Source organism: Amblyraja radiata, chromosome 18, assembly GCF_010909765.2.
Source record: "Amblyraja radiata isolate CabotCenter1 chromosome 18, sAmbRad1.1.pri, whole genome shotgun sequence".
NCBI classification, from domain to species: Eukaryota; Metazoa; Chordata; class Chondrichthyes; order Rajiformes; family Rajidae; genus Amblyraja; species Amblyraja radiata.
In genome coordinates, this window is record NC_045973.1 from 24,699,671 (window position 1) to 24,720,384 (window position 20,714).

The following is a 20,714-nucleotide window of genomic DNA, read 5'->3' on the forward strand; positions in this document are numbered from 1 at the left end:
CACTGTAGGGAGGTTAGAAATTCACCAGAGTGGAGAATTTATGGGCATGTTGCCAGGACTGGGAACATTTAATTCCAGGATCTGAATCTCTCTGAAAGTGTGGTGGAGTTAACACACGTAAATTAGCATTTTCTGTTGCAGAATGTTGTAGGCCAAGAGCTGGGTTTAGACAGATAACTTTCTTGAACTACAGATAGTGTGCCTTCTGTTTTGTAACATTTCCAAGATTCACTGAGTTGTTGAGCAAGTAAGCAAATCCCAAATGAAAGGATCCCATTCCCTCCCCACATGCGGCTTGAACCACTGAGTACCTCCAGTGGGATCCCATGAGACCTCGTCTGAGCGTTGGATAATGCTTTCACGAGAGTGAGGTGAGCATTAAATGAAATGTTTACAGTTCTGGCTGCAGCAAGGTAACTTCTCAGGGATAAAGAGAATGAATTATGACTATGAAATATCTCGTGAAATCTGTTGAAGTCTCCTTGTGACCCAACTGGAGATCTCCTGGACCCCTTGATAGGGGGAGCTCTATTAGCTCCATGACCTGAGATCTGTTGACACTGTCAAACCTTTGGCTCAATGTGTGATGGTCACTGCTGGGATGAATTTCACACGTCTATCTTGCCTGGCATTTAGAATGGGAAAATGCAAAAATGCCTATAGTACACTCCCAACAAAATGATCATCCACTGCTGGTTACCTTAAAACTAATTTATCCTGCAACGATGGGAGATGTAACACCTATCACTTGCCAAGCTTTGTCCCACTCCACCTCTCTTCCAATTTTTTCTCCTCCACAACACTCAGTCAGAAGAAGGGCCTCAACCCAAAATGTCACCTATCCATGTTCTCCAGAGATGCTGCCTGACTCTTTGAGTTATTCCACCACTTTATGTCTATTTCTATGAAGAGTAGTTAAGGCAAATTCTAAAGGTGCATGTGAATAGAAGTAAAATGAAAGGATATATTGAATAACTAGAGATGTCAGACACTGGGATCTTGAGCAATGGACAAAGTGCTGGAGGAACTCAGAATTTCAGGCAGCATATGTGGAAGGAAACGGGTAGATGATATTTCCAGACACAGATGCTGCCTGACCCGCTGAGTTCCTGCACAACTTTGTTTATTGCTCAATATTCCAGCATTTTTAGATTGATAGAGGGTGCAAAAACTGCCAAGTGATAGGTGAGTACGGGAGGACTGATTGGCAGATGGATGGAGACAGTAACAAATGCTAGAGGTGAAATGTAGACAAATGGATGCAAGATAAAGAAAGAAAAACAGGATTATAATGTAAACCCAATAGAAGGGATATTGATAAAGGGTAATAGGGGATGAGAGTGGGGGAAAGAGAGGGAGGGTGGAGGATAACAGGGAAATGGTTGACCCAAAATAGGGAGGGGTATGAGATGAGAGAGGGGGGGGAGGGGGGCAGGGGATATATTACTTAGCATTGGAGAATTCAATGTTCATGTGGTAAGCTACCCAAATGGAATATGAGGTGCTGTTTTTCCAGCTTGCACGTGGCTTACTGCTTGGACGTGGAAGAGGCCGAGGACAGATAGGATGGTTTGGGAATAGAAGTTAAAATAGCTAGTAACTGAGTGCTCCAGCATGCCTTAGCAAACAGAGCACAAATGTTCAGTGAAATGGTCGGCACTTGGTTTTGTCAATGTAGAGAAGGTCACGTGCATTAGATGAGGTTGGAAGGTTTTCAGGTAAAACTATGTCTCAGCTGGAAGGGTTTTAGGGATCCTTGGATGGAGATGAGAGAGGGACAGGGATTACATCTCCTGGGGCTACATGGGAAAGTGCCAGAGGAGTGGGAATGTTTAGTGGGGAGGGACGAGTCGAACTGAGGATTACGGAGAAAGCGAGGACCCTAGCCCTCTGCGGAAAGGGATGGGACTTGACTATGTGACCTATGGCGGAATCATGTTGAATGTGACATGAATGTCGAAGAATACGTTGGATGCAGAAACTTGTGGGGTGAGGTCCAGTGGAACTCTATCCTTTGTGTCTCCTTTTGTAAACCAGCATCTGCAGTTTCTGACTTTTACGCCACTGTTTGGTTAAAGGTAAAGCTAGAGACGTAGGCTCATGGAAGTAATTCCGGAGTTGGTGAAAATTGTGGAAAGATGAAATTTGGGAGTACTGAAGTGTTGAAAATGCTAAAAAAATAATGTCGAAAGAGTGTAAGGGAGATTGAATTAATAAATGGCTGCGTATATGTCTGTGATGAGCCCAAGCCTGTGTATTGTTTGTTTGAGGAATAGACCTTTGCCGAAGGCAGAATAAATATGAGCATTGGTAATCTGCAGAATTTGCTCCTTTGCTTCGGGCTGGATTTAGACTTGGAGAAATAGAGCGAGATCAGACTGCAGTCAGTGTGAGATAAGGAGCTTCAGTGTCTAAATGCTAATGATAGCATTAGATTTTTTCTATTGTTTATTACACTATGGGGAAAGGTAGATAACCATGCTAATCAGAAGCACAGATATTTGTGCTCTAGACACAGTTAATATCATACAGAAGCTTATCAGCCAATTGGGAAGATGGAACCAGATCCCATTATTCTCTGTCTGAGAGGAAAATGTGTCGACCAATGCAGTTTGAATTCAAAATCACAGCCTTTCAGACAGTTAGCAGAAGTGATTCCTCTCCATTGGAGCCTCATCACATTTTTGAAGAAAGCCCATGGTATCTCCCTTGTAGAACTGGTGTGGAATATTCTGTTACCCGATTCAGCTATAGTGAATCATCCTGGATGTTACAATAATGATGCGATCTTTAAGAGAGTTACTGCAGATCGGGTAATTGATTAACTAATAAGGGTTGATGGAAGACAAACTGGTTGTTTATTGGAGGTACACAGCATCTATGGAGCAAAGGGGGGTTGGTGGGGCTAGATTCCATGTTAGAGTTACGACTGCAAGCATTACCAGTTGGTAATATCAATTAATCCTTTCTACTGCTGTACTGCAGCCTCACCCTCTTGCCCTATCAAATAAAGGAATACATGAGATCCAGGGTGAGCTGGCTTATTGGATATAAAATTAGCTTGGTGGTAGTAACTGCACATACTGGTTCGTACAAAAAAGGGCATCAAGTGCTGGAGTAACTCAGCAGGTCAGGAAGCATCTCTGGAGAACATGGATAGATAACGTTTCGGGTCGAGACATTTCCTCAGACTCAAAGCTACAAATGTGGCCTCACCAATGTCTTGTAAAACTAATATAACGTTGAGTTTCACTGTAGCTTAATTGGTACACGTGACAATACTGACCTTTGAACCTCTATATGCAGTACCCTATTGATGAAAAACAATGTACCAAAAGCCTTCTTTACCACCCTATCTGCTTCCGATGCTACTTTCAAGGAATTATGTACCTGATCTCCTAGATCACTGCTCCACAACACTTCCCATGGTCTTACCATTCACTGTGAAGATTCTGCCCTGGTTTGACTTCCCAAAATCCACACTTCGCTAATTCCCATTGACTATTTGGGGGTGTATAGCATACTTCCAACAAGGTGATCAACAACTCCCCCTCCTCTTTTACCCCCACCTGTATCTCGCCTATAACATGCGTATCCTGGATCACCAAGCTGCCAATCCTGTCCCTCTCTTAGCCAGGTTACCCAAATGTCTTGCGTCTCAGATCTCCCGCATTCAAATAAATGCAATTTAATCCAACAGTCCTTCCTCGTTCCCTGCCGTGCTCCTGCCTCTCCTCAACTTGCTTTCATCGACTCCGTACCGACATCCAGCCCCTCTCCTGCCTCACCCCTGCATTGAATCCCATCCCCCTGTCAATATAGTTTAAACTAGCACTAGCAATCCTGCCCACCAGAAGAGTGGCTGCCCTCCAGTTCAGATGCAACCCATCCCTCTTGTATTTTCCACCTCTGCCCTCCAAAAATCTGACTCCTGCCCCTTGCACCAACTCTTCATCCACGCATTTACGGTACCTGCCCTATCTTCCTGCTCATACACTCACTAACATGTACTGGGAGAAATCCAGAGATTTCTACCCTCAAAGTCCTGCCTAATTCCCTATGTTCACTCTGCAGGATCTCATCCCCTATCCTACCTATGTCATTTCTGTCAACATACACAACAACCTCTTCGCTTTTGCTCCTATTTGCTTCTGATCTTGAATGGTGGGAGAATGTGGAGTTGATGTGCATGTGAAAGAGAATGTAACTTGCTGGGCCATGTGGTCACCTGCTATATCATGCAAAGAATCTGAGAAATTTGACAGTTGCTGATGGGAGATGGGGAATGGGAACGCTGGTGAACGTCAGGGGGAGTAACCATCCTGACATCAATACAGAGAGGACATATCTTTGTCATTCTTCCTACCCATATGTCATTTCAAAAACTCCTTGTTATATTTCCTCCTTTGACAATCTTCAACCTCACCACTTTCCACCATATCGGATTCAATGTCCAATTTTGATTGCCTTACTATGTAAAATTGTTGTTGATTATGGGCTTAAAATTAGCTATTGAATCATTTTTAATTGTACATTGAGTTCATGAATGGTTGCTTGATGAATAGCCATGGGGGTATGGATTATACTACAGTTGATCACTGTACGTATCCCTGTTTGGCATTTGCCTTTGGTTGTGAAATCTTGGTTTGTGCATTTAGCTAACTGCCTATTCTTACCTTGCTCATCTCATTCCCAGTTCAATGATGAAGCCAATCCAGTGGCCTGCTTCAAGCAGCTGGTTCAAGCCAATATGCGGAACAAGAATGTTCTAAAGGATGCTGTTCAAAAGATGAATGCCCAGGGAGTGACAGATTACAAGTCTGGATTTCATTACGCTTTTGATCAGCTTCTCAACGTAAGTACAATGAAACCTGCTAACTTGGAAAGGATCGACTGTCACTTTTGTCAATGATTGAGTTGACTGCAGGAGGAATGCTGCTGTCCTTTAAGTGTTGCAGGGTCATGATGACCCTGTAGAAGGAATCTCGGTCTGTGGAGTCCATGTCCACAGAGCAATGTACTTAGCCCCATTTCCCTGCTCTGACCACCAAGCCTGGACATCTACATTATTCTTGAACTCATTGATAGTCTCTGCTTCCATTCCCTCTCAGATAGTTAATTCCAGATCATTAGTTCTTCCTTGCATTCTCCATTATCTCTTGCCTAGATTTTAATCCGTGTTCCTTTGTCCTTGCATCCATGTGAATATGTATATTTTAATTAAATGTGAAGGTAATCCTGTACATTTACCTCACTCTCCCATCAACCTGCTTTGTGCATCATTCCCAGATTCTCCAAACTCACCACATGGTTGAAATCTTCATGTCTGGAACCATTCTGGAAAATATCCTCTAACATCCTTCCTAAATGGTGACCAGAATTGTAACCGATACCAGATGTAGCCTTGCCAGTGCTTTACAAAAGGTTCCTTGAAACTGCTCCGCATTTGTTCCAAATCATCTTAGGAAGAGCAATCCCATACGCTTTGCTAACAGTTATCACAAAGATCCATGTATTCCAAGCTCCTAGATGCTGCATACTCTTTAGCACTCTCATTATCCTTGATATCAATGCATTCCATGTACCTGCTGCCCTTGCCCTTCTTGTGGGAAAGGTGTTTGGTCTGGAAGGCGCTGTCAGACAAGCTTGTGTTCGTACCTCAGTCCACTTTGTAGACGGTACACACTGCAGGCTCTCTGCATTGGTAGTGGAGGAGGGTTTTGCATTATTGCAGATGGTGTTGAATGTCTTGAGAGATGTTGGAGCTGCATTCATCTAGGAACGTGAGAGTGTTCCATCTCACTTCTGTGGGAACCAAAGCCGCAAGCCAGCAAATGGAGGGGTGGGTTTAACAAATGGAAAATGTATGGAGGATACATTTAAAGGCGAGGAGAGCACAGGAGAGGTTGCTGAAATCTCCAGAAGAAATAATTGGACAAAAAGTTTAAGAAGCGATAAGAGTCATGCAAAATGGAGACCAATTTGAGAAGAGAGATGGTGAATCCTGAACTAAAGGTGTTGTATTTGTATGCAGGCACTATACGGAACAAAGTGGGTGAGCTTATAGTTAGAAATTGGTATGTTCAACTAATGACTGTCAGACAAAATGGTCACTTGCTTTCTCTTGCATCCTCCCAGACCACCTCCATCCGAGCAAACTGCAACAAGATGATAATGATGTTTACAGACGGGGGAGAGGATCGAGCTCAGGATGTCTTTGAGAAACATAATTGGCCCAATAAGACAGTGAGTAGATGTGAATCATTAACAGCTTCATTAAACCATTTTGTCAAACTGATCCAGCATAGGGCAGCTGTGTACAACCCTCTCTGACCCAAGTGAAAGAGATCTGGGCAGCAGGGTCAGTGAGGTGAGGTGGCGACCAGACCCTAACCCCAGTGGCATAAATCTCTGCTGTGTTCTATGCCTGAGTTCATCCATTCTGCATCTGATCATTCTCCCTTAAACTTTTTATTTTGTTAAGTTGTGATGGCGCTGTCCCACGGTACGAGTTCATTCCAAGAGCTCTACCGAGTTTTAAAAAAATCAAACTCGTGGTAAGCACAGAGAATGAACGTAGCGGGTACGTCGGAGCTCAGGAACGTCTCTCAGCGGCTAGTAACGCTAACGGCAGGTACTCGGGAAGACTCGCTAACGGCAGGTAAGCTCGGGAAGACTCGTGAAGATTTTTCAACATGTTGAAAAATGTCCACGAGAACCCCGAGTACCGACGAGCGGCCATTACCATCAATCTCCGAGTTCGAATCAGGGCAAACTCAGGAGAGCTCTTGGAATGAACTCGTACCGTGGGACAGGGCCATAACTTTGTGGCAAACTTTGGAGGGAGCCTGGAAATGGCAGGGTTGTTGGATGTGGGGTGGGTGCAGTGTACACCGAGTTGGACTGCAGATATCAAAAATAAATTATTTATTGCAGTTCATTCTCTGCTCATCACTCATAAGTTCATATTCATGTCATAAGAGCAAATTTAGGCCATTCAGCCCTCCGAGTTTACTTCCCAATTTCATCATGGCTGACCTATCTTTCCCTCTGAACCTCATTCTCCTGCCTTCTCCCTGTAACCTTTGATACCCTTACTGATCAAGTACCTATCAATTTCCATTTAAAAAATAACCAAAGACTTGGCTGCCCTTTGGCGAAAGAAATTCCTCCTCATCTCCATTCAAAAGGTACGTCCTTTTATACTTAGGCTTCTGGTCCTAGACATTTCCATTTATGGAGATATCCTTTCCACATTCACTCAATCCAGGCTTTTCATTATGCGATAAGTTTCAATGAGGGGCCCCCTCGTCCTGCTAAACTCCAGCAAGTACAGGCCCAGAGCTGTCAAACACTCGTCATTTGTTTCACATTGTATATTAGTGATTTGAATTATGGTTAAATGTCATCTAACCAGTGCCTTATAAAGCTTGAGCATTACATGCCAGCTTTTATATTCTAGACCTCTCAAAATGAATGCCAATATTACCTTCGTTACTACTGATTTAACCTGCTAATTAACCTTTTGGTAATCCTGCCCCAGCTCTCCGAAGACTCTACAAGGGCAGCACAGTGGCGCAGTGGTACAGTTGCTACCTTTCTGCGCCAAAGACCCGGGTTCGATCCTGACCAAGGGTGCTGTCTACAGAGTTTATACGTTCACCTCATGATCTGCTTGGGTTTTTTCCAGGTGCTCTGGTTTCCTCCCACACTCCGAAGACGTACATGTTTGTAGGTTAATTGGCTTTGGTAAAATTCTAAAAGGGCCCTTGTGTGTGTTGGATAGTGTTAGTGTGGGGGAATCACTGGTGGGCGCGGACCCAGCCCCTCCACCTTTCTTCGTAACATTCGCAAACTTGGCCACAAGACCATCAATTCCATAATTCAAATCACTAATATACAATATGAAATGTAGCGGACCCAATACCGACCCCTGCGGAACCCCACTAGTCACTGGTTGACAGACTGGAAAAAGTCCCCTTTATTCCCACTCATTGCCTTATGCCATTCCACCTATCCGTTATCTACATATGCTAGTATCTTGCCTGTAATACCATGGGCTCTCATCTTGTTTAGGAGCCTCACATGCAGCACTTTATCACAGGTCATCTGAAAATACAAACAAACACATCCACCGACACTCCTTTGTCTATCCCTCTGTTCACTTCCTCAAAGAATTCCAACAGATTTGTCATCCAAGATCTCTTCTTCATAAAACCATGTTGACTTTGATTTATTTTATAATTTTGACAAGTCCACCAACACCCTTTAATATTCATTTGCTCCACATACCCTGAATTATTTGCTTAGTCCTATCCCAATGAAGTCCCAGTTGTTTTTATCCCATTGTCAATTAATACTTGTAATACCTTGCCTACTGCCTACTTGACTACTGTTGACTGCCTTTTATACCTTGTAATTGTACCTTAATGCTGATTCCTCTAGTTCTAGACACCCCAGCTCTGGGGGAAAATATTTTGACAATCTAACCTATCCATAACCCTCATAATTGTATAAACCTCTCCAAGGTCACCCATCTCAATACTCTATTGAGAATAAACCCATCCGATCCAATCTCTTCTTGGCATGACAGCTCTCCATTCCAGGGAACATCCTGGTGAATCTCGTCTGCATTTTCTCGATTGCTACCACATCTTTCCTGTACCGTGGAGACCAGAATTGTACACGACATTACAAATGTAGTCTACCCAATGTTTTGTACAGCTGCAACACATCTTTCCAACTGTTGTACTCAATGTCTCAGCCTACAAAGGCAAGCATTGCAAATGCTCTCCACACTATCCTATCCATCCATGTTTCCATTTTCAGGGAGCTACAGGCTTGCACTGCAAGGTCTCTCTGTACATTAGTTTTTTTAAGGTCGCAGTCATCTTAATGTCTTCGAAAAATGTGACTTCCAATATGTCATCATGGCTGAATCCAATTACATGTTCTCCCACTTTACCTTGAAAAATTCTCAAGAGCTTCCCTTTGTAAACCAGGTTGACATTTCAAGCCTTCCTTGCCTGTGCTGACCTGTACAAAGTCATTGGAAGATCATCCCACAGCACTTTTTTTCACTCCCCATGTGTTGTTCCTCTGCCGTCAGACACAGTAATTCGTTTTGAGTGTCACTAATCCTGTAATTGGTTCCTTTGGATTACTTACCTCCTGTAATTGGTTTATCTGCACGTGCTGCTCTCCAATTGTTCCTTCATTTCAATTTCCCTCAGTTTAATTTATTCCACTGTGTTGGTTACTCCATGTCATTAGCTGCTTGATGTATTTGCTCTGTTTAGTACAGTGGTGGCGCAACTTCTTCAGGTGAAGGGCAGATTGACAATCAGCTCACGTTCTGGAACCGCTCAAGTGAAACATGATTCAATTTATCCACACGGAAACAGACACTGTTATTTTTAGCTGTATTTTTGAAGGCACAGTTGCTAAAATTTATTAACAATCTAGTTCCTGTTCAGAATGCAGACAAACAACCTGATATGCTTCCTTATTTAAAATGCACCATTTTATGGATTTGATATCATAATTTGCTTGAGTTAATTTTTGAGCGTTATCATCAGCACTGGAGACTGTCTAGTGCACCAGATCGAAATCAAAACAATATTGCATCATTTATTTTAAAACAATTGAGGCTTAGCCAAGTTAAATTAGACTCTCATTATCAAAACAACACACATTTTCAATCTCTTCCAACAATAAATTAAACCATGATTTACTTGGTTTTGTTTCTTTGGCCACTCCACTCTCTGGCCATCCAGTTAGTATGGTTGCAAAGCAAATCAGGTCAGCATATAGTCTGCAGAGCAGGTATAGTGTACCTGTGGTTCAGAGGTGAGCAGCTGTGCTGTCCTCTTTTGATCCATTAAAACACATGGTTTTATTCCTGAGTGGAAAGACGGTGAAAGGATGTGGATGAATAGGGACTTCTAGACGTTCTACAGACCCTGGACGTAAAACACAGATTAAGGAATCAGAACGGTTCGGCAACGCTGCTCACAGTATCCTAAGACCTGTGGTTCAGTGAAGGCTCTTGCCTCAAAATCAAGAAGTTATGGTTATCTCCCAGAAGACGGAGGACTGATCTGCCCTGATGCAGGGTCACAGCCCAAAACATCAATTTATACTTTGTGCCTTCACAATGTTCCTCCAGCTTTCTGTTGTCTACCCCAGATTCCAACAACTAAAGTCTCTCTTGGCTGCATGCTATCTTGTCCCTCAGGATATGCTAGACCATCAGTGATGAAGGAGTCGTTAAACTTCATTCTACCTTCGGAGGTAAACATCGGGACAGTACTTTAAATAAAACAGAGCCCTCCCAGTGCTCCGAGCAATATATAATCTTCGTACCAACATCAGTAAAGAAGATTACCTGGTCATCTTCACAATATTTTGTGGAACCTGGCTGTGCACAGAATGACTGCAAAGTTTCCTACGTTAAACCAATATTGGTTTCTCTGTCTAATCTTTCTCGGAGCGTATATTATTTCTCATAGTTAGATCCTGGCATTTATGAGATCTGTGTTTTGCATCCCTGATCTCTGCTTTAATTACTACATTTAGACCTGCATCCCTGGTACATTTGGGCAAAGCATTATGTGTATGCCTTTGAGATTGGCCAGAAAATTATTTGTAAATTGACATTGAGACTGTGCTGATAATATTCAAATGATACAGTGCGGCAGTATGTAGTTGGACTGCCTGCTCAAACTCACAAACATTCCCCACTCAATGATCATACATCTGTGTCATTCCCTGGAGAACAAGAGTTCATTTCCAGTTCAATTATAATATTTGGCTTCAATTTTCAGAGTGAGATTTGCAAGTAACATGTGCTCACCATTATGACCTGATGCCTAATTAGGCAGTTTAATCATAGCAGCAGGTATTATACACACTGTGACAGGTTGCCTGTTAATCATAATCACTGCACAATAAGAGCCAGTGAACCGATGGCCTCTTCTAGTGGTCAGGTGTGAAACAAAGCAATGGTAAGCGAAGGAGAAGTAATCTTTTGATGAATATTTTTTCAGATTGAAGATGATCATAGCACAGGAGAATGGGTTCTACATTCCCCAGCTTTGATCCCCCACCCCCACCCTCGCTCACAGCTCCAGCAACCCAGGCTTGATCCTGACCTCAAATGCTATATGTGCGGAGCTTACACATTCTTACTATACCCACGTGGTCATCCTTCCACATCCCACTGACGTTAGGTGTTAGCTTAATGGCCGATTGTAAGTCAGTCTGAGTGCAGTTGGGTGGAGTAGATTAAGTATGTGAAAGAGAATGGGCTGCTGGGAAAAATGTCAAAGAACGGGATTGATGGGATTGTCCTGTTAGTGTCGACTTGATGGGTCAAATTGGCTGGTAAATCGGGTAGAGCAAATGGCGTAGGAATTTAATCCTGATAAGTGCAATGTGATGCATAGATAGGGGTATGTCATAAAAATAACATTTCACGATGAGCAAAGAGCATAGGTTTATGGTGGGGAGTAAAAGGTTTAAAGGGGATCTAAGGAATAATTATTTTATGTAGTAGGTGGTTGCAATCTGTAACACACTTGCAGAGTGGGTGGTAGAGGCAGCAACTCTCCCAATATTTAAGAAGCGCTTAGATGAGCATTTGAATTGTCCAAGCAGGGTTGATTACAGACTAAGTACTAGGAAGTAGGAATAGTGTAGATTGGTACTTGATGGTTAGCATGGATGTGGTGGGCTGATGGTAACCGTTTGTAGGGAAGGATTTCACCAAACTGAGCAGAAGAGAGGTTGGATAGAGTGTGACAGACACAGAAAGTTTAATGAGAAATGCAAAGGACATATCTATCTATTACCTGAACTCTCAACTTGTCTGTGTGTGTGCGTGCTTGCGATTCATGCCCTGAATTATGCCAAAACCGTACACGATAGCGCTACAATTTTTGGACCACCTTACTCACCATTCTCCTATGGTGTGGTGTATCAAGCTTCGTTCAGATTTATGGTAAATTTTACAAGTTATTTACATTTAAAACTTTAAAAAATTTACTTTTCACTTAACTTCTCAATGTCAAAAATCCAAATCCTTGCTGGCCCTGCCCGCAACAATCACAGGACACTGAGTCCGGGGCAGCAAGTGAAAGCCAATTTTTAAAAAAGTTTAAAATGAGGGAGGGTGGATAAGGGGAAATGAGCCACCCTTGCACAGTTGGGGGCTATGGGTGAGTGGTGGAATATTGTGTTGGGGGAACGGGTTTCGTTGGGGGACCAGGCCTCCTGCGTGACAGAGACCCAACTGGTCCTACTTAGATAATAAATAAATAAAAACTCTCACTCCCCTTCCTTCTGCTGCAGGGACTACACTGCTTGGTTTCAGGAAAGCTAAAGAATTACCACAGCAGCTTCTCGAACCCTTCATGCACTGTTTCCTTTGATATTCCTCAAGCTTCTTGTTCAAATTTCTGACCAAGATTCAGCCCATTCATCTGTTTCTATATGCATTGGTGACACTCAGCAGTTCCACACTACTTTTATATTACCTACCCTCTTTCAAATGCCTGATTTTGTCTCCGATATCCAAGCAGAGATTGGTGAAGGTAGAACCGGACTCGTTGTAGTCATCTTGTCCTCCTACTTGAGCCCAAGGTGAGTTTGGGCCACATCTGCAACTTCACACCCTAGCACCTTTTATCTAATGTTAAAGCCCTAATCATGCCCATCTTATCTGACTATTCTATCCCATTCCTCACTGCCCTGCCTTGCCTAAAATGTTCTCATCCAACCTCTGCTTTCTGCACCCAACCCACGCCAGATCATTGGAACGCCCTCTCCTTGTCCTCACCATCATATTGATGTCAGTTTGGCTCATCTTCAATTTGTGATTCTTTTTTCAAATCTCCCCATGGCCCTTGCCGTGTAATCTCCTTTAAAATACTCTTCCACTTCTTGGCTCTTGAATATTGCAGATGTTAATCACTTTCAGTAAAGGCTGTGCCTCCAGCTGGCAAGTTTTGCAATTCAGATCCTAAACCTCTCTATCTGTGTACCATACCCATCTCTTGTAAGATGCACTTTAAGATCTATCTTGCTGCCTTAATACCTCCTCATCTATCTTGGTTTAAATTTCCCTTTGATAGTATTCAGGCCCGTACGAAGCTTTTCAAAAAGGGGGGTGGCATGACAGGATTACAAAAAACCTAATGTGAAATAATGTGCGCGCTGCGCACATCACGAGCGCGAAGCGTGAAGTCCCTCGATACCAGGGTCCAGGGCCCGCTTAAGGGCCCTGGAAGCTCAGGGGTTTTAGATGCTCTGTGATGCATTCTGAGCCTTATTTTGGAGCATTTTTGCACCAAATTTATGACCAATATTTCAGAAATTAACAGGAACCTGAGAGGTAGCTTTTTCCACACAAAGGGTGCTGGGTGTATGTAACGAGCTGCCAGAGGAGGTAGTTAAGGCTGGGACTATCCTAATGTTTAAGAGACATTTGGACACGTACATGGATAGGACAGATTTAGATCGATATTGGCTAAACGCGTGTGAGTGGGACTAGTTTAAATGGGACATGTCGGTCGGTGTGGGCAAGTTGGGCTGAAAGGCCTGTTTCCACACTGCATCATTCTATGACTTAAAAAGTGAAGAAGAAAAATGCATGTAGATAAGTAAAGCAGATTTGAAAGAGGAGTGAAATGTAAAGGCAGAGAGAAGTTTATGGGTGGAAAGGAACAGGAAAGTAGGGGGGAGAGTGGGCTTGGGCAGTTGGGTGAAGGGAAAATAGTCACAAAGTGCTGGAGTAACTCAGTGGGTCAGGCAGCATCAGCGGAGAATATGAATAGGCGACGTTTCAGAGTGCTGGAGTAACTCAGCGAGTCAGGCAGCATCTGTGGAGAAGATGGATAGGTGACATGTCACAGAGTGCTGGAGTAACTCAGCGAGTCAGGCAGCATCTGTGGAGAAGATGGATAGGTGACATGTCACAGAGTGCTGGAGTAACTCAGTGGGTCAGGCAGCATCTCTGGAGAAAAGGTATAGATTATATTTCGGGTCAAGACCGTTCTTCAGTAATATTCATGATGTCACATGCATAGACATTCCTGAATGTTACCCAAACCATCATGAGCTACTTTGTTACGGTGCCTGCCCTCTCCTATAACATCTCTGCTGCCTTGGGTGATGCAGGACAGGACACAAGCTTTGGGACACGGTGTGAAGCTGTTGCCGTCTGTCCCAGCCTGGTAAAAACCTGGATGGAGTGGATTTGGAGAGGATGTTTCCACTAGTGGGAGAGTCTAGGACCAGTGGCCACAGCCTCAGAATTAAAAGACATTCCTTTAGGAAGGAGATGAGCAGGAATTTCTTAAGTCAGAGGGTGGTGAACTGTGGAATTAATTGCCACAGACAGCTGTGGAGGTCAAGTCAATGGACATTTTTATACTCTCCCCCTCCCCCTCCCCCCTCTCACATCCCCCCCTCTTTCTTGTGGGGGGGGGGGGGGGCGAAGATGAAGTCCCAGCCTACTCAACCTCTCCCTATAGCTATTTGCAGACTGAGGTCAGGCTGTGAGTAGGTGTGAAGTGGTGGGTGGGATGGGAAAGGGTCCACTCTTTTCATACTGGAGTCTTGCCTTAAGTAGGTGTGAAGTGGTGAATCGGAAGGAGAGGGTGCAGGGTCCATTCTTTGCAGACTGGGGTCTGGCTGTGTTTGTTAGGGAAGGGGTACCAGGGTTACGTTTCTGATTTTCAAACCTGCAGTAAAACTCATTCAGGTCGTTCGTCAGCTGACGATTGTCCAAAGAGCGGGGGGCTTTCCTCTTATAGCTGGTGATTTCTTGCATGCCCTTCCAAACTGAAGAAGTGTCATTAGCTGAGAACTTGCTCCTCAACTTCTCAGAGTACCTTTCCTTGGCAGCTCTGATTCCTCTTCTCAGCTCTTTATCGATTAGGCTATCTTTTAACTATTTAACGATTAGGCTATCGGCTTGACGCATATTGTTTAATATTATTCATATGGAGGAGAAAATATAATAGCTCTAAAACCTACCTTAATTTTGCAATCTCACTAAAGATAATCCCCCTTTCCCTCTCCTCTCCCCCATCTCTCTCTCCCCTCTCTTCCCCTCTCTCTCTCCCCCTCCCCCTCTCACATCCCCCCCTCTTTCTTGCCGGGGGGGGGGGGGGCGAAGATGAAGGTGGGGCGGGCCCAGCGAGCGGGGGGGATGAAGGTGGCATGGGCCCAGCGGGGGTGCCGTGGGCTCAGCGGGGGCCAGCGAGGGTGGCGAGGACCCAGCGAGGGTCAGCGGGGGTGGCGTGAGCCCAGCGGGGGTGGCGTGGGCCCAGCGGGGGTGGCATGAGCCTAGCGGTGGTGGCGTGGGCCCAGCACGGGTGGCATGAGCCCAGCGGGGGAGGCGTGGGCCCAGCGGGGGTGGCGTGAGCCCAGCGGGGGTGGCGTGGGCCCAGCGGGGGTGGCATGAGCCCAGCGGGGGTGGCATGAGCCCAGCGGGGGGTGGAATGAGCCCAGCGGGGGTGGCGTGGGGGGAAGATGGCTTGGGCCCCGACGGTGGGGGGATGCGAGGGGAGCGGGCTCCGCCGCAGCGGCGTCTGGTGTTGGGGTTACAGCCGTTGGGTTCAGATTCAGCCACTCTTGCCCGGCGTCGGGAGAACAGAGAACTGGCCGTTTCCAAAGTGGGATTTTTTTTTCTCCGTTAGGGGGAAAAAAGGGGGGGGTGCAGTCGCACCCAACGCACCCCCCCTTCCGACGGCCATGGTATTCCTAGTGAAGTGTCTTGGTAACTGGAACAAGATCATTCAGTTCAGCACAAACATAGGTTTAGCTTTCACACCCTGGTAAATCTGTGCATTACTGTCAATTCCAAAAGCAAAACACTTCTCAAAAACTGTGTGGCAGAGGAGTTGCAGCATTTTGAAACAAAATCTTTAATTTATATCTTCATTCAGTGCTCTTTGATTGCAAACATCCCACGTTTCATTGCACTGGTCACTTATATCATCACCCTTTCTCTCCAGATATGCTGAGGGCTGTGTGTTTAAACAAAGCAGGGACCACAAGGCTGTCGGCACAATGAGCCATGATTTCCCTCTACTGGCTGGCTCAGGATTTGCTTCCTTCAGTCCACAGCCTGAAGGTGCTGTGGGATCTGCTACACACTGAGAAAGCAAACAGATCTTCAAGTTTATGCCATGACTACAGCTTAGGTCTCTGGAGTACGGCCTGAACCAGTGACCTCAGTCAGAAATGGGAATTATGTTACTGAACCATGCCTGCCCGCTTAGCGACACACTGAGAATAAGGTGGAGTTGCATGTCAGAGCAATCAAATATAGTTCCTTAGAGCTGCCATATTTAAGCATGTTTAAACTGACATTGACAGAAGAGTTATATTTTAAAAAATCAGAGGACATTTTGGTAAAATACAAACCTGCTTAAATGTCAGGGAGGTGTGTGAGTAAGTGAGTTTAAGAAAATTCTAGACTGATGTTTAATCCAGTTTTTCTTTCAGCTCAGCTCTCAACTCAATCTAATAAATGAACTTGAGGTTTCTAATTGAATTGGTAGAATCTATTGGTGGTCTAATTAAACTTAAATTTATCTGGTTCACCCCAATTTTCCCTGATTAACTCTGATGCTCTTTGATTATAAACATTCTGGTTTATTGGTTTGGCCTGCTTTTGACCAAGGTACAACAAGTAATTAGCAAACAATATGTTGGCTTTCATTGCAACAGAGTTTGAATACAAGACAGGCAGGCATAATAACAGGTCTTAAAAGCTATTTGGACGTACATGGATAGGAAAGGGTTAAAGGGATATGGCTTAAATGTGGGTAAATTAGACGAGCTTGGATGGGCATGTTGGTTAGCATGGACATTTGGACTGAAGGGTCTGTTTCTCTGCTGTATGGCCCTATAGCAGGACTCTGGGAATATCAGCTACAGATTTGGTAAACCTTACCTAAAGAAACAATGTATACAGCATTGTGAAAGACAAACTTCAGCAAAGGTCGCTAAATTGGTTTTGGGGATTTGGTTGGGGCGGGGATGGAGAAGGGACGTGAGGGGAGGAAGGGGCGGGAGGGGTAGAAACGTCACCCATTCTTTCTTTCCAGAGATGGTGCCTGTCCTGCTGAGTTACTCCAGCATTTTAAGTGTATATTCATTGTAAACCAGCATATGCAGTTCTTTCCTACACTATTATTTCCCTTGTTAATTATTTACTTTAAATGTACATATAGAATATCTTCAAGGGGACATGTTGAACTAGTGGGCAAGAGCAATGTGGATTGAATATAATGTGGAAAATCTGGGAACATCTACTTCAGTGCTTAAAATTAATGGCAATTTTTTTAAATATTAACAGGGAATGTTGCTGCTCAGAGACCTTAATGTGCATAGATGTAGATTACGTATAAACCACAATCATGTTCAGCAGGCAATTAGAAAAGTGAATGGTGTGTTGGCCTTTATTGCAATAGGATTTGAATGCAAGAATAAAGATGAAGGGACGAGGAACTGCAGCTGTTGGAATCTTGAAGGCCAGTTCATTGGCTATATTTAAGAGGGAGTTAGATGTGGCCCTTGTGGCTAAGGGGATCAGAGGGTATGGAGAGAAGGCAGGTACGGGATACTGAGTTGGATGATCAGCCATGATCATATTGAATGGCGGTGCAGGCTCGAAGGGCCGAATGGCCTACTCCTGCACCTAATTTCTATGTTTCTATGTTTCTATGAACAAAACACTGGAATAACTCAACAGGTCGGGCAACATCTGTGGAGGGGATGGAAATGTGACGTTTCCGGTTGGGAACCTTCATCAGACTGATTGTAGTAGGGGGGAGAAAGCTGGTAAAGAGGTGGGGTGGGATAAGGCCAGGCAAGTGATAGGTGGACACAGGTGAGTGAGCGTGATTGGCAAATGGATGGAGTAAGTGACAAAGGCTAGGGGTGAAAAGTAGACAAAAGGGTGGCAGCTTTTGTAAAGCCAAAAGGAGGAACATACGTGGAAGGGGACAGGTCTGACTGCAAGTGTGTAGGGCCTTGGTGAGACTCCATCCAGACTATTGTGCATTGTTTTAGTCTCCTAAAAATAGTCTACAGACTTGCTTTTGAAGAAATGCATCAAAGATCCACTGGATTGATTCTTGGAATAGTGGGTTTGCTGAATGAGGAGAGATTGAGTAGAATTGGTCTGAATTCTGTAGGATTAGGAGAGTGAAAGGTATTTTTCTTTGAAGTTTACAAAATTCTTCTGGCGCTCATCCGGAAAGTCATTCCCTGACTGAGGCATATAAAATTGTGGATGTGTTTCCCGGACCCGAAGGAATACTGTGCAGGAGAATAATGTTGAGGCAGAAGATCAGCTGCGATCTTGATGAATGGCGGAACAGGCTCAGTGGACTGGATATCTACAGGCGGCTCCAAATATTTGCAGACTATCCATGGATAACAAACAAGTTCTGTTTCTATAGATGTTCATTAGTCGCTTTTATTCATGGTGGACAATAGACAAAAATCACTCAATATAGTCACCATACCTCTGCAGTATAGTAATTAATGACATCAAAAACACATCACACTGATAATTAAGAACAATAACGAGAAGTGGAGAGAGAGGGAAGTCTGGTTCTACTATTTGTAGGTACGTACATCAGGCTTTTAAATGTAACAATATGATGGGAGCTTATTAAATATAGGGGCGTATATAAAGAAGGTATATGTAACCCAGGGGTGGCCTGTTTGTTCTTCAATAATCCAATAATCCAACATCTTCCATTCACTCCCATTGTCCAGAAATCTCATGTCAAGAAATCTCAAGGCCTATCCTCTGCCGTTCAAAACTGTGGTACAGCATCTCAATGGCCCAAAGCGTGTCATGTTCTCTCACAGTAGATCATTCAATACTGTTTAATATCAGCATACAATATGAAGCCCTTCTTGTTCACTCCACAACAGCCGTTTTCAAGGCATGCTCTCCCTCTTTGTTCACAGGTACGGGTCTTTACCTTCTCAGTTGGACAGCACAACTATGATGTCACACCTCTGCAGTGGATGGCCTGCGCAAATAAAGGTTTGTGGTTGTATGGTCGCATGGCTGCATGGTCGTGCAGCTGCATGGCTGCCTGGTAGTGCAGCTGCATGGCAGCATAATTGCATTGTGGCACAGCTGCATGGTAGCATGAGTGCATGATTGTCACAGTATCCATCATTCTCCCTAAGGAGAATACACAGCTTGTCTACTGTGTCTTGTTGGCTATTTTCTGTGATCACAACCCAAAGATGCCACATCTGGCAAACACTCCCTTGAGCTTCCGAACGACTATCAGTGAATGGGTATTTTCAAAGAACTCAGTCCCAGCAGTCAGAAAATATAGAATTATCACAAGATCCCTTCTATAGTGGGGAGGTCAGTACCCGTGATGGATTGGGCAATGTTCACCACATTTTGCAATCTTCTTCGTTCTTGGGCATTCGAGTTGCCGAACCAGGCCATAATGCACTCTACTGTACACCTGTTCAAGAGAGTATTCGTTGACATACCAAACCTCCTCGACCTCCTGAGGAAGTAGAGGCATTGATGGACTTTTGTTATGATTGCATCAATGTGCTAGATCCAAGACAGATCTTCAGAAATATGTAACCCTGGAATGATGGTTATCGAGGAGGTGGTGTAGCTGTCAATTCATACAAATTGTGGTCTGTTGGTGAAGGGCCTGCCCCACTTGGGCGACCTAATCCGCGAGTCCAGAAGAGTGCCTTCGAGCTTCAAGCTTGAGGGCTCTCGCCTGGAAAGCCTCGAGCAGGATCGACCGGCCGTGTTGAAACCGCGAGCTGGATCAACCGACCACACACACACACACACACACACACACACAAACACAATGCGAAGGCGGGGGCCAGGGAAAGCGGAGGACGCTGTCTGCGTGATGAAGAGGCAGGTAAACGGCTGCCACAGAGTACAGTAAGTCCTTTAGAGAGTGCGGAGAGGGGGAGGGAGAAGGAGTGGAGACAATTTTAAGAAGTTTAATAAAGTTTGGTGGGCATTTTACCTACAGGTAGGTCTTCCTAGGTCCTGAAACTCCAATGAGCCAATCAAAATGCCCGGTCAACGAAGGAGATGGCCTACTGCTGCCCTTCACTGCCTGTATCTAAATAGCAACCCCACTCCACTGCACTACGAGTGAAAAAGACCCATGCCGACCAAATTGTACTCGGGAAAATTTTTCAATAACCTGAAAAAATGTCCACGACCTAGCTGAGGCCACAAGTATTCGGGGACTTCCCTCGATCATGCAGGAGAGTTCCAGTGGCCTCATAGGACCTCGTGTTGACCATGCTGCGAGTCCAGGGCAAACTCTTCCAAACTAGCAGATTAGGTCGCACAAGTGAGACAGGCCCTGAGGAAGTCGAGGATCTAGTTGCAGAGGGATGCACAAAGACCCAGTTCCATAACCAGTTTGGAAGGTTGATTAGGTTGAATGCCAAGCTGTGGTCTATGAACAACAGCCTGGTGTACTTTTATTGTACAAGTGATCCAGTGCAGAGTAGAGAGCCAGTGTTATCGCATCCTCCATTGACCTGTTGTGGCGGTAGGCAAATTGTAATGGGTACAAGATCTTGTTGAGGTAGGAGTTGATATGCGCCAGTACCAACCTCTTAACGATAGATGATATGTGCCTGTACCTATCTCTCACCTAACCACAGAT

At 44.5% G+C, this 20,714-nt stretch overlaps 1 protein-coding gene across 3 annotated transcripts in view; it reads left to right on the forward strand.

Annotated features, from left to right (window-relative positions):
• The window catches only part of cacna2d2 (calcium voltage-gated channel auxiliary subunit alpha2delta 2), a 374,530-nt gene that overhangs the window by 281,961 nt on the left and 71,855 nt on the right, over positions 1 to 20,714 (forward strand). For all 3 annotated transcript variants that reach the window (XM_033036873.1, XM_033036874.1, XM_033036875.1), the window contains 3 exons: positions 4,697 to 4,855; positions 6,139 to 6,246; positions 19,000 to 19,078. In XM_033036873.1, coding sequence (XP_032892764.1) covers positions 4,697 to 4,855; positions 6,139 to 6,246; positions 19,000 to 19,078 — 346 coding nt within the window. The remainder of the gene's footprint in view (positions 1 to 4,696; positions 4,856 to 6,138; positions 6,247 to 18,999; positions 19,079 to 20,714) is intronic.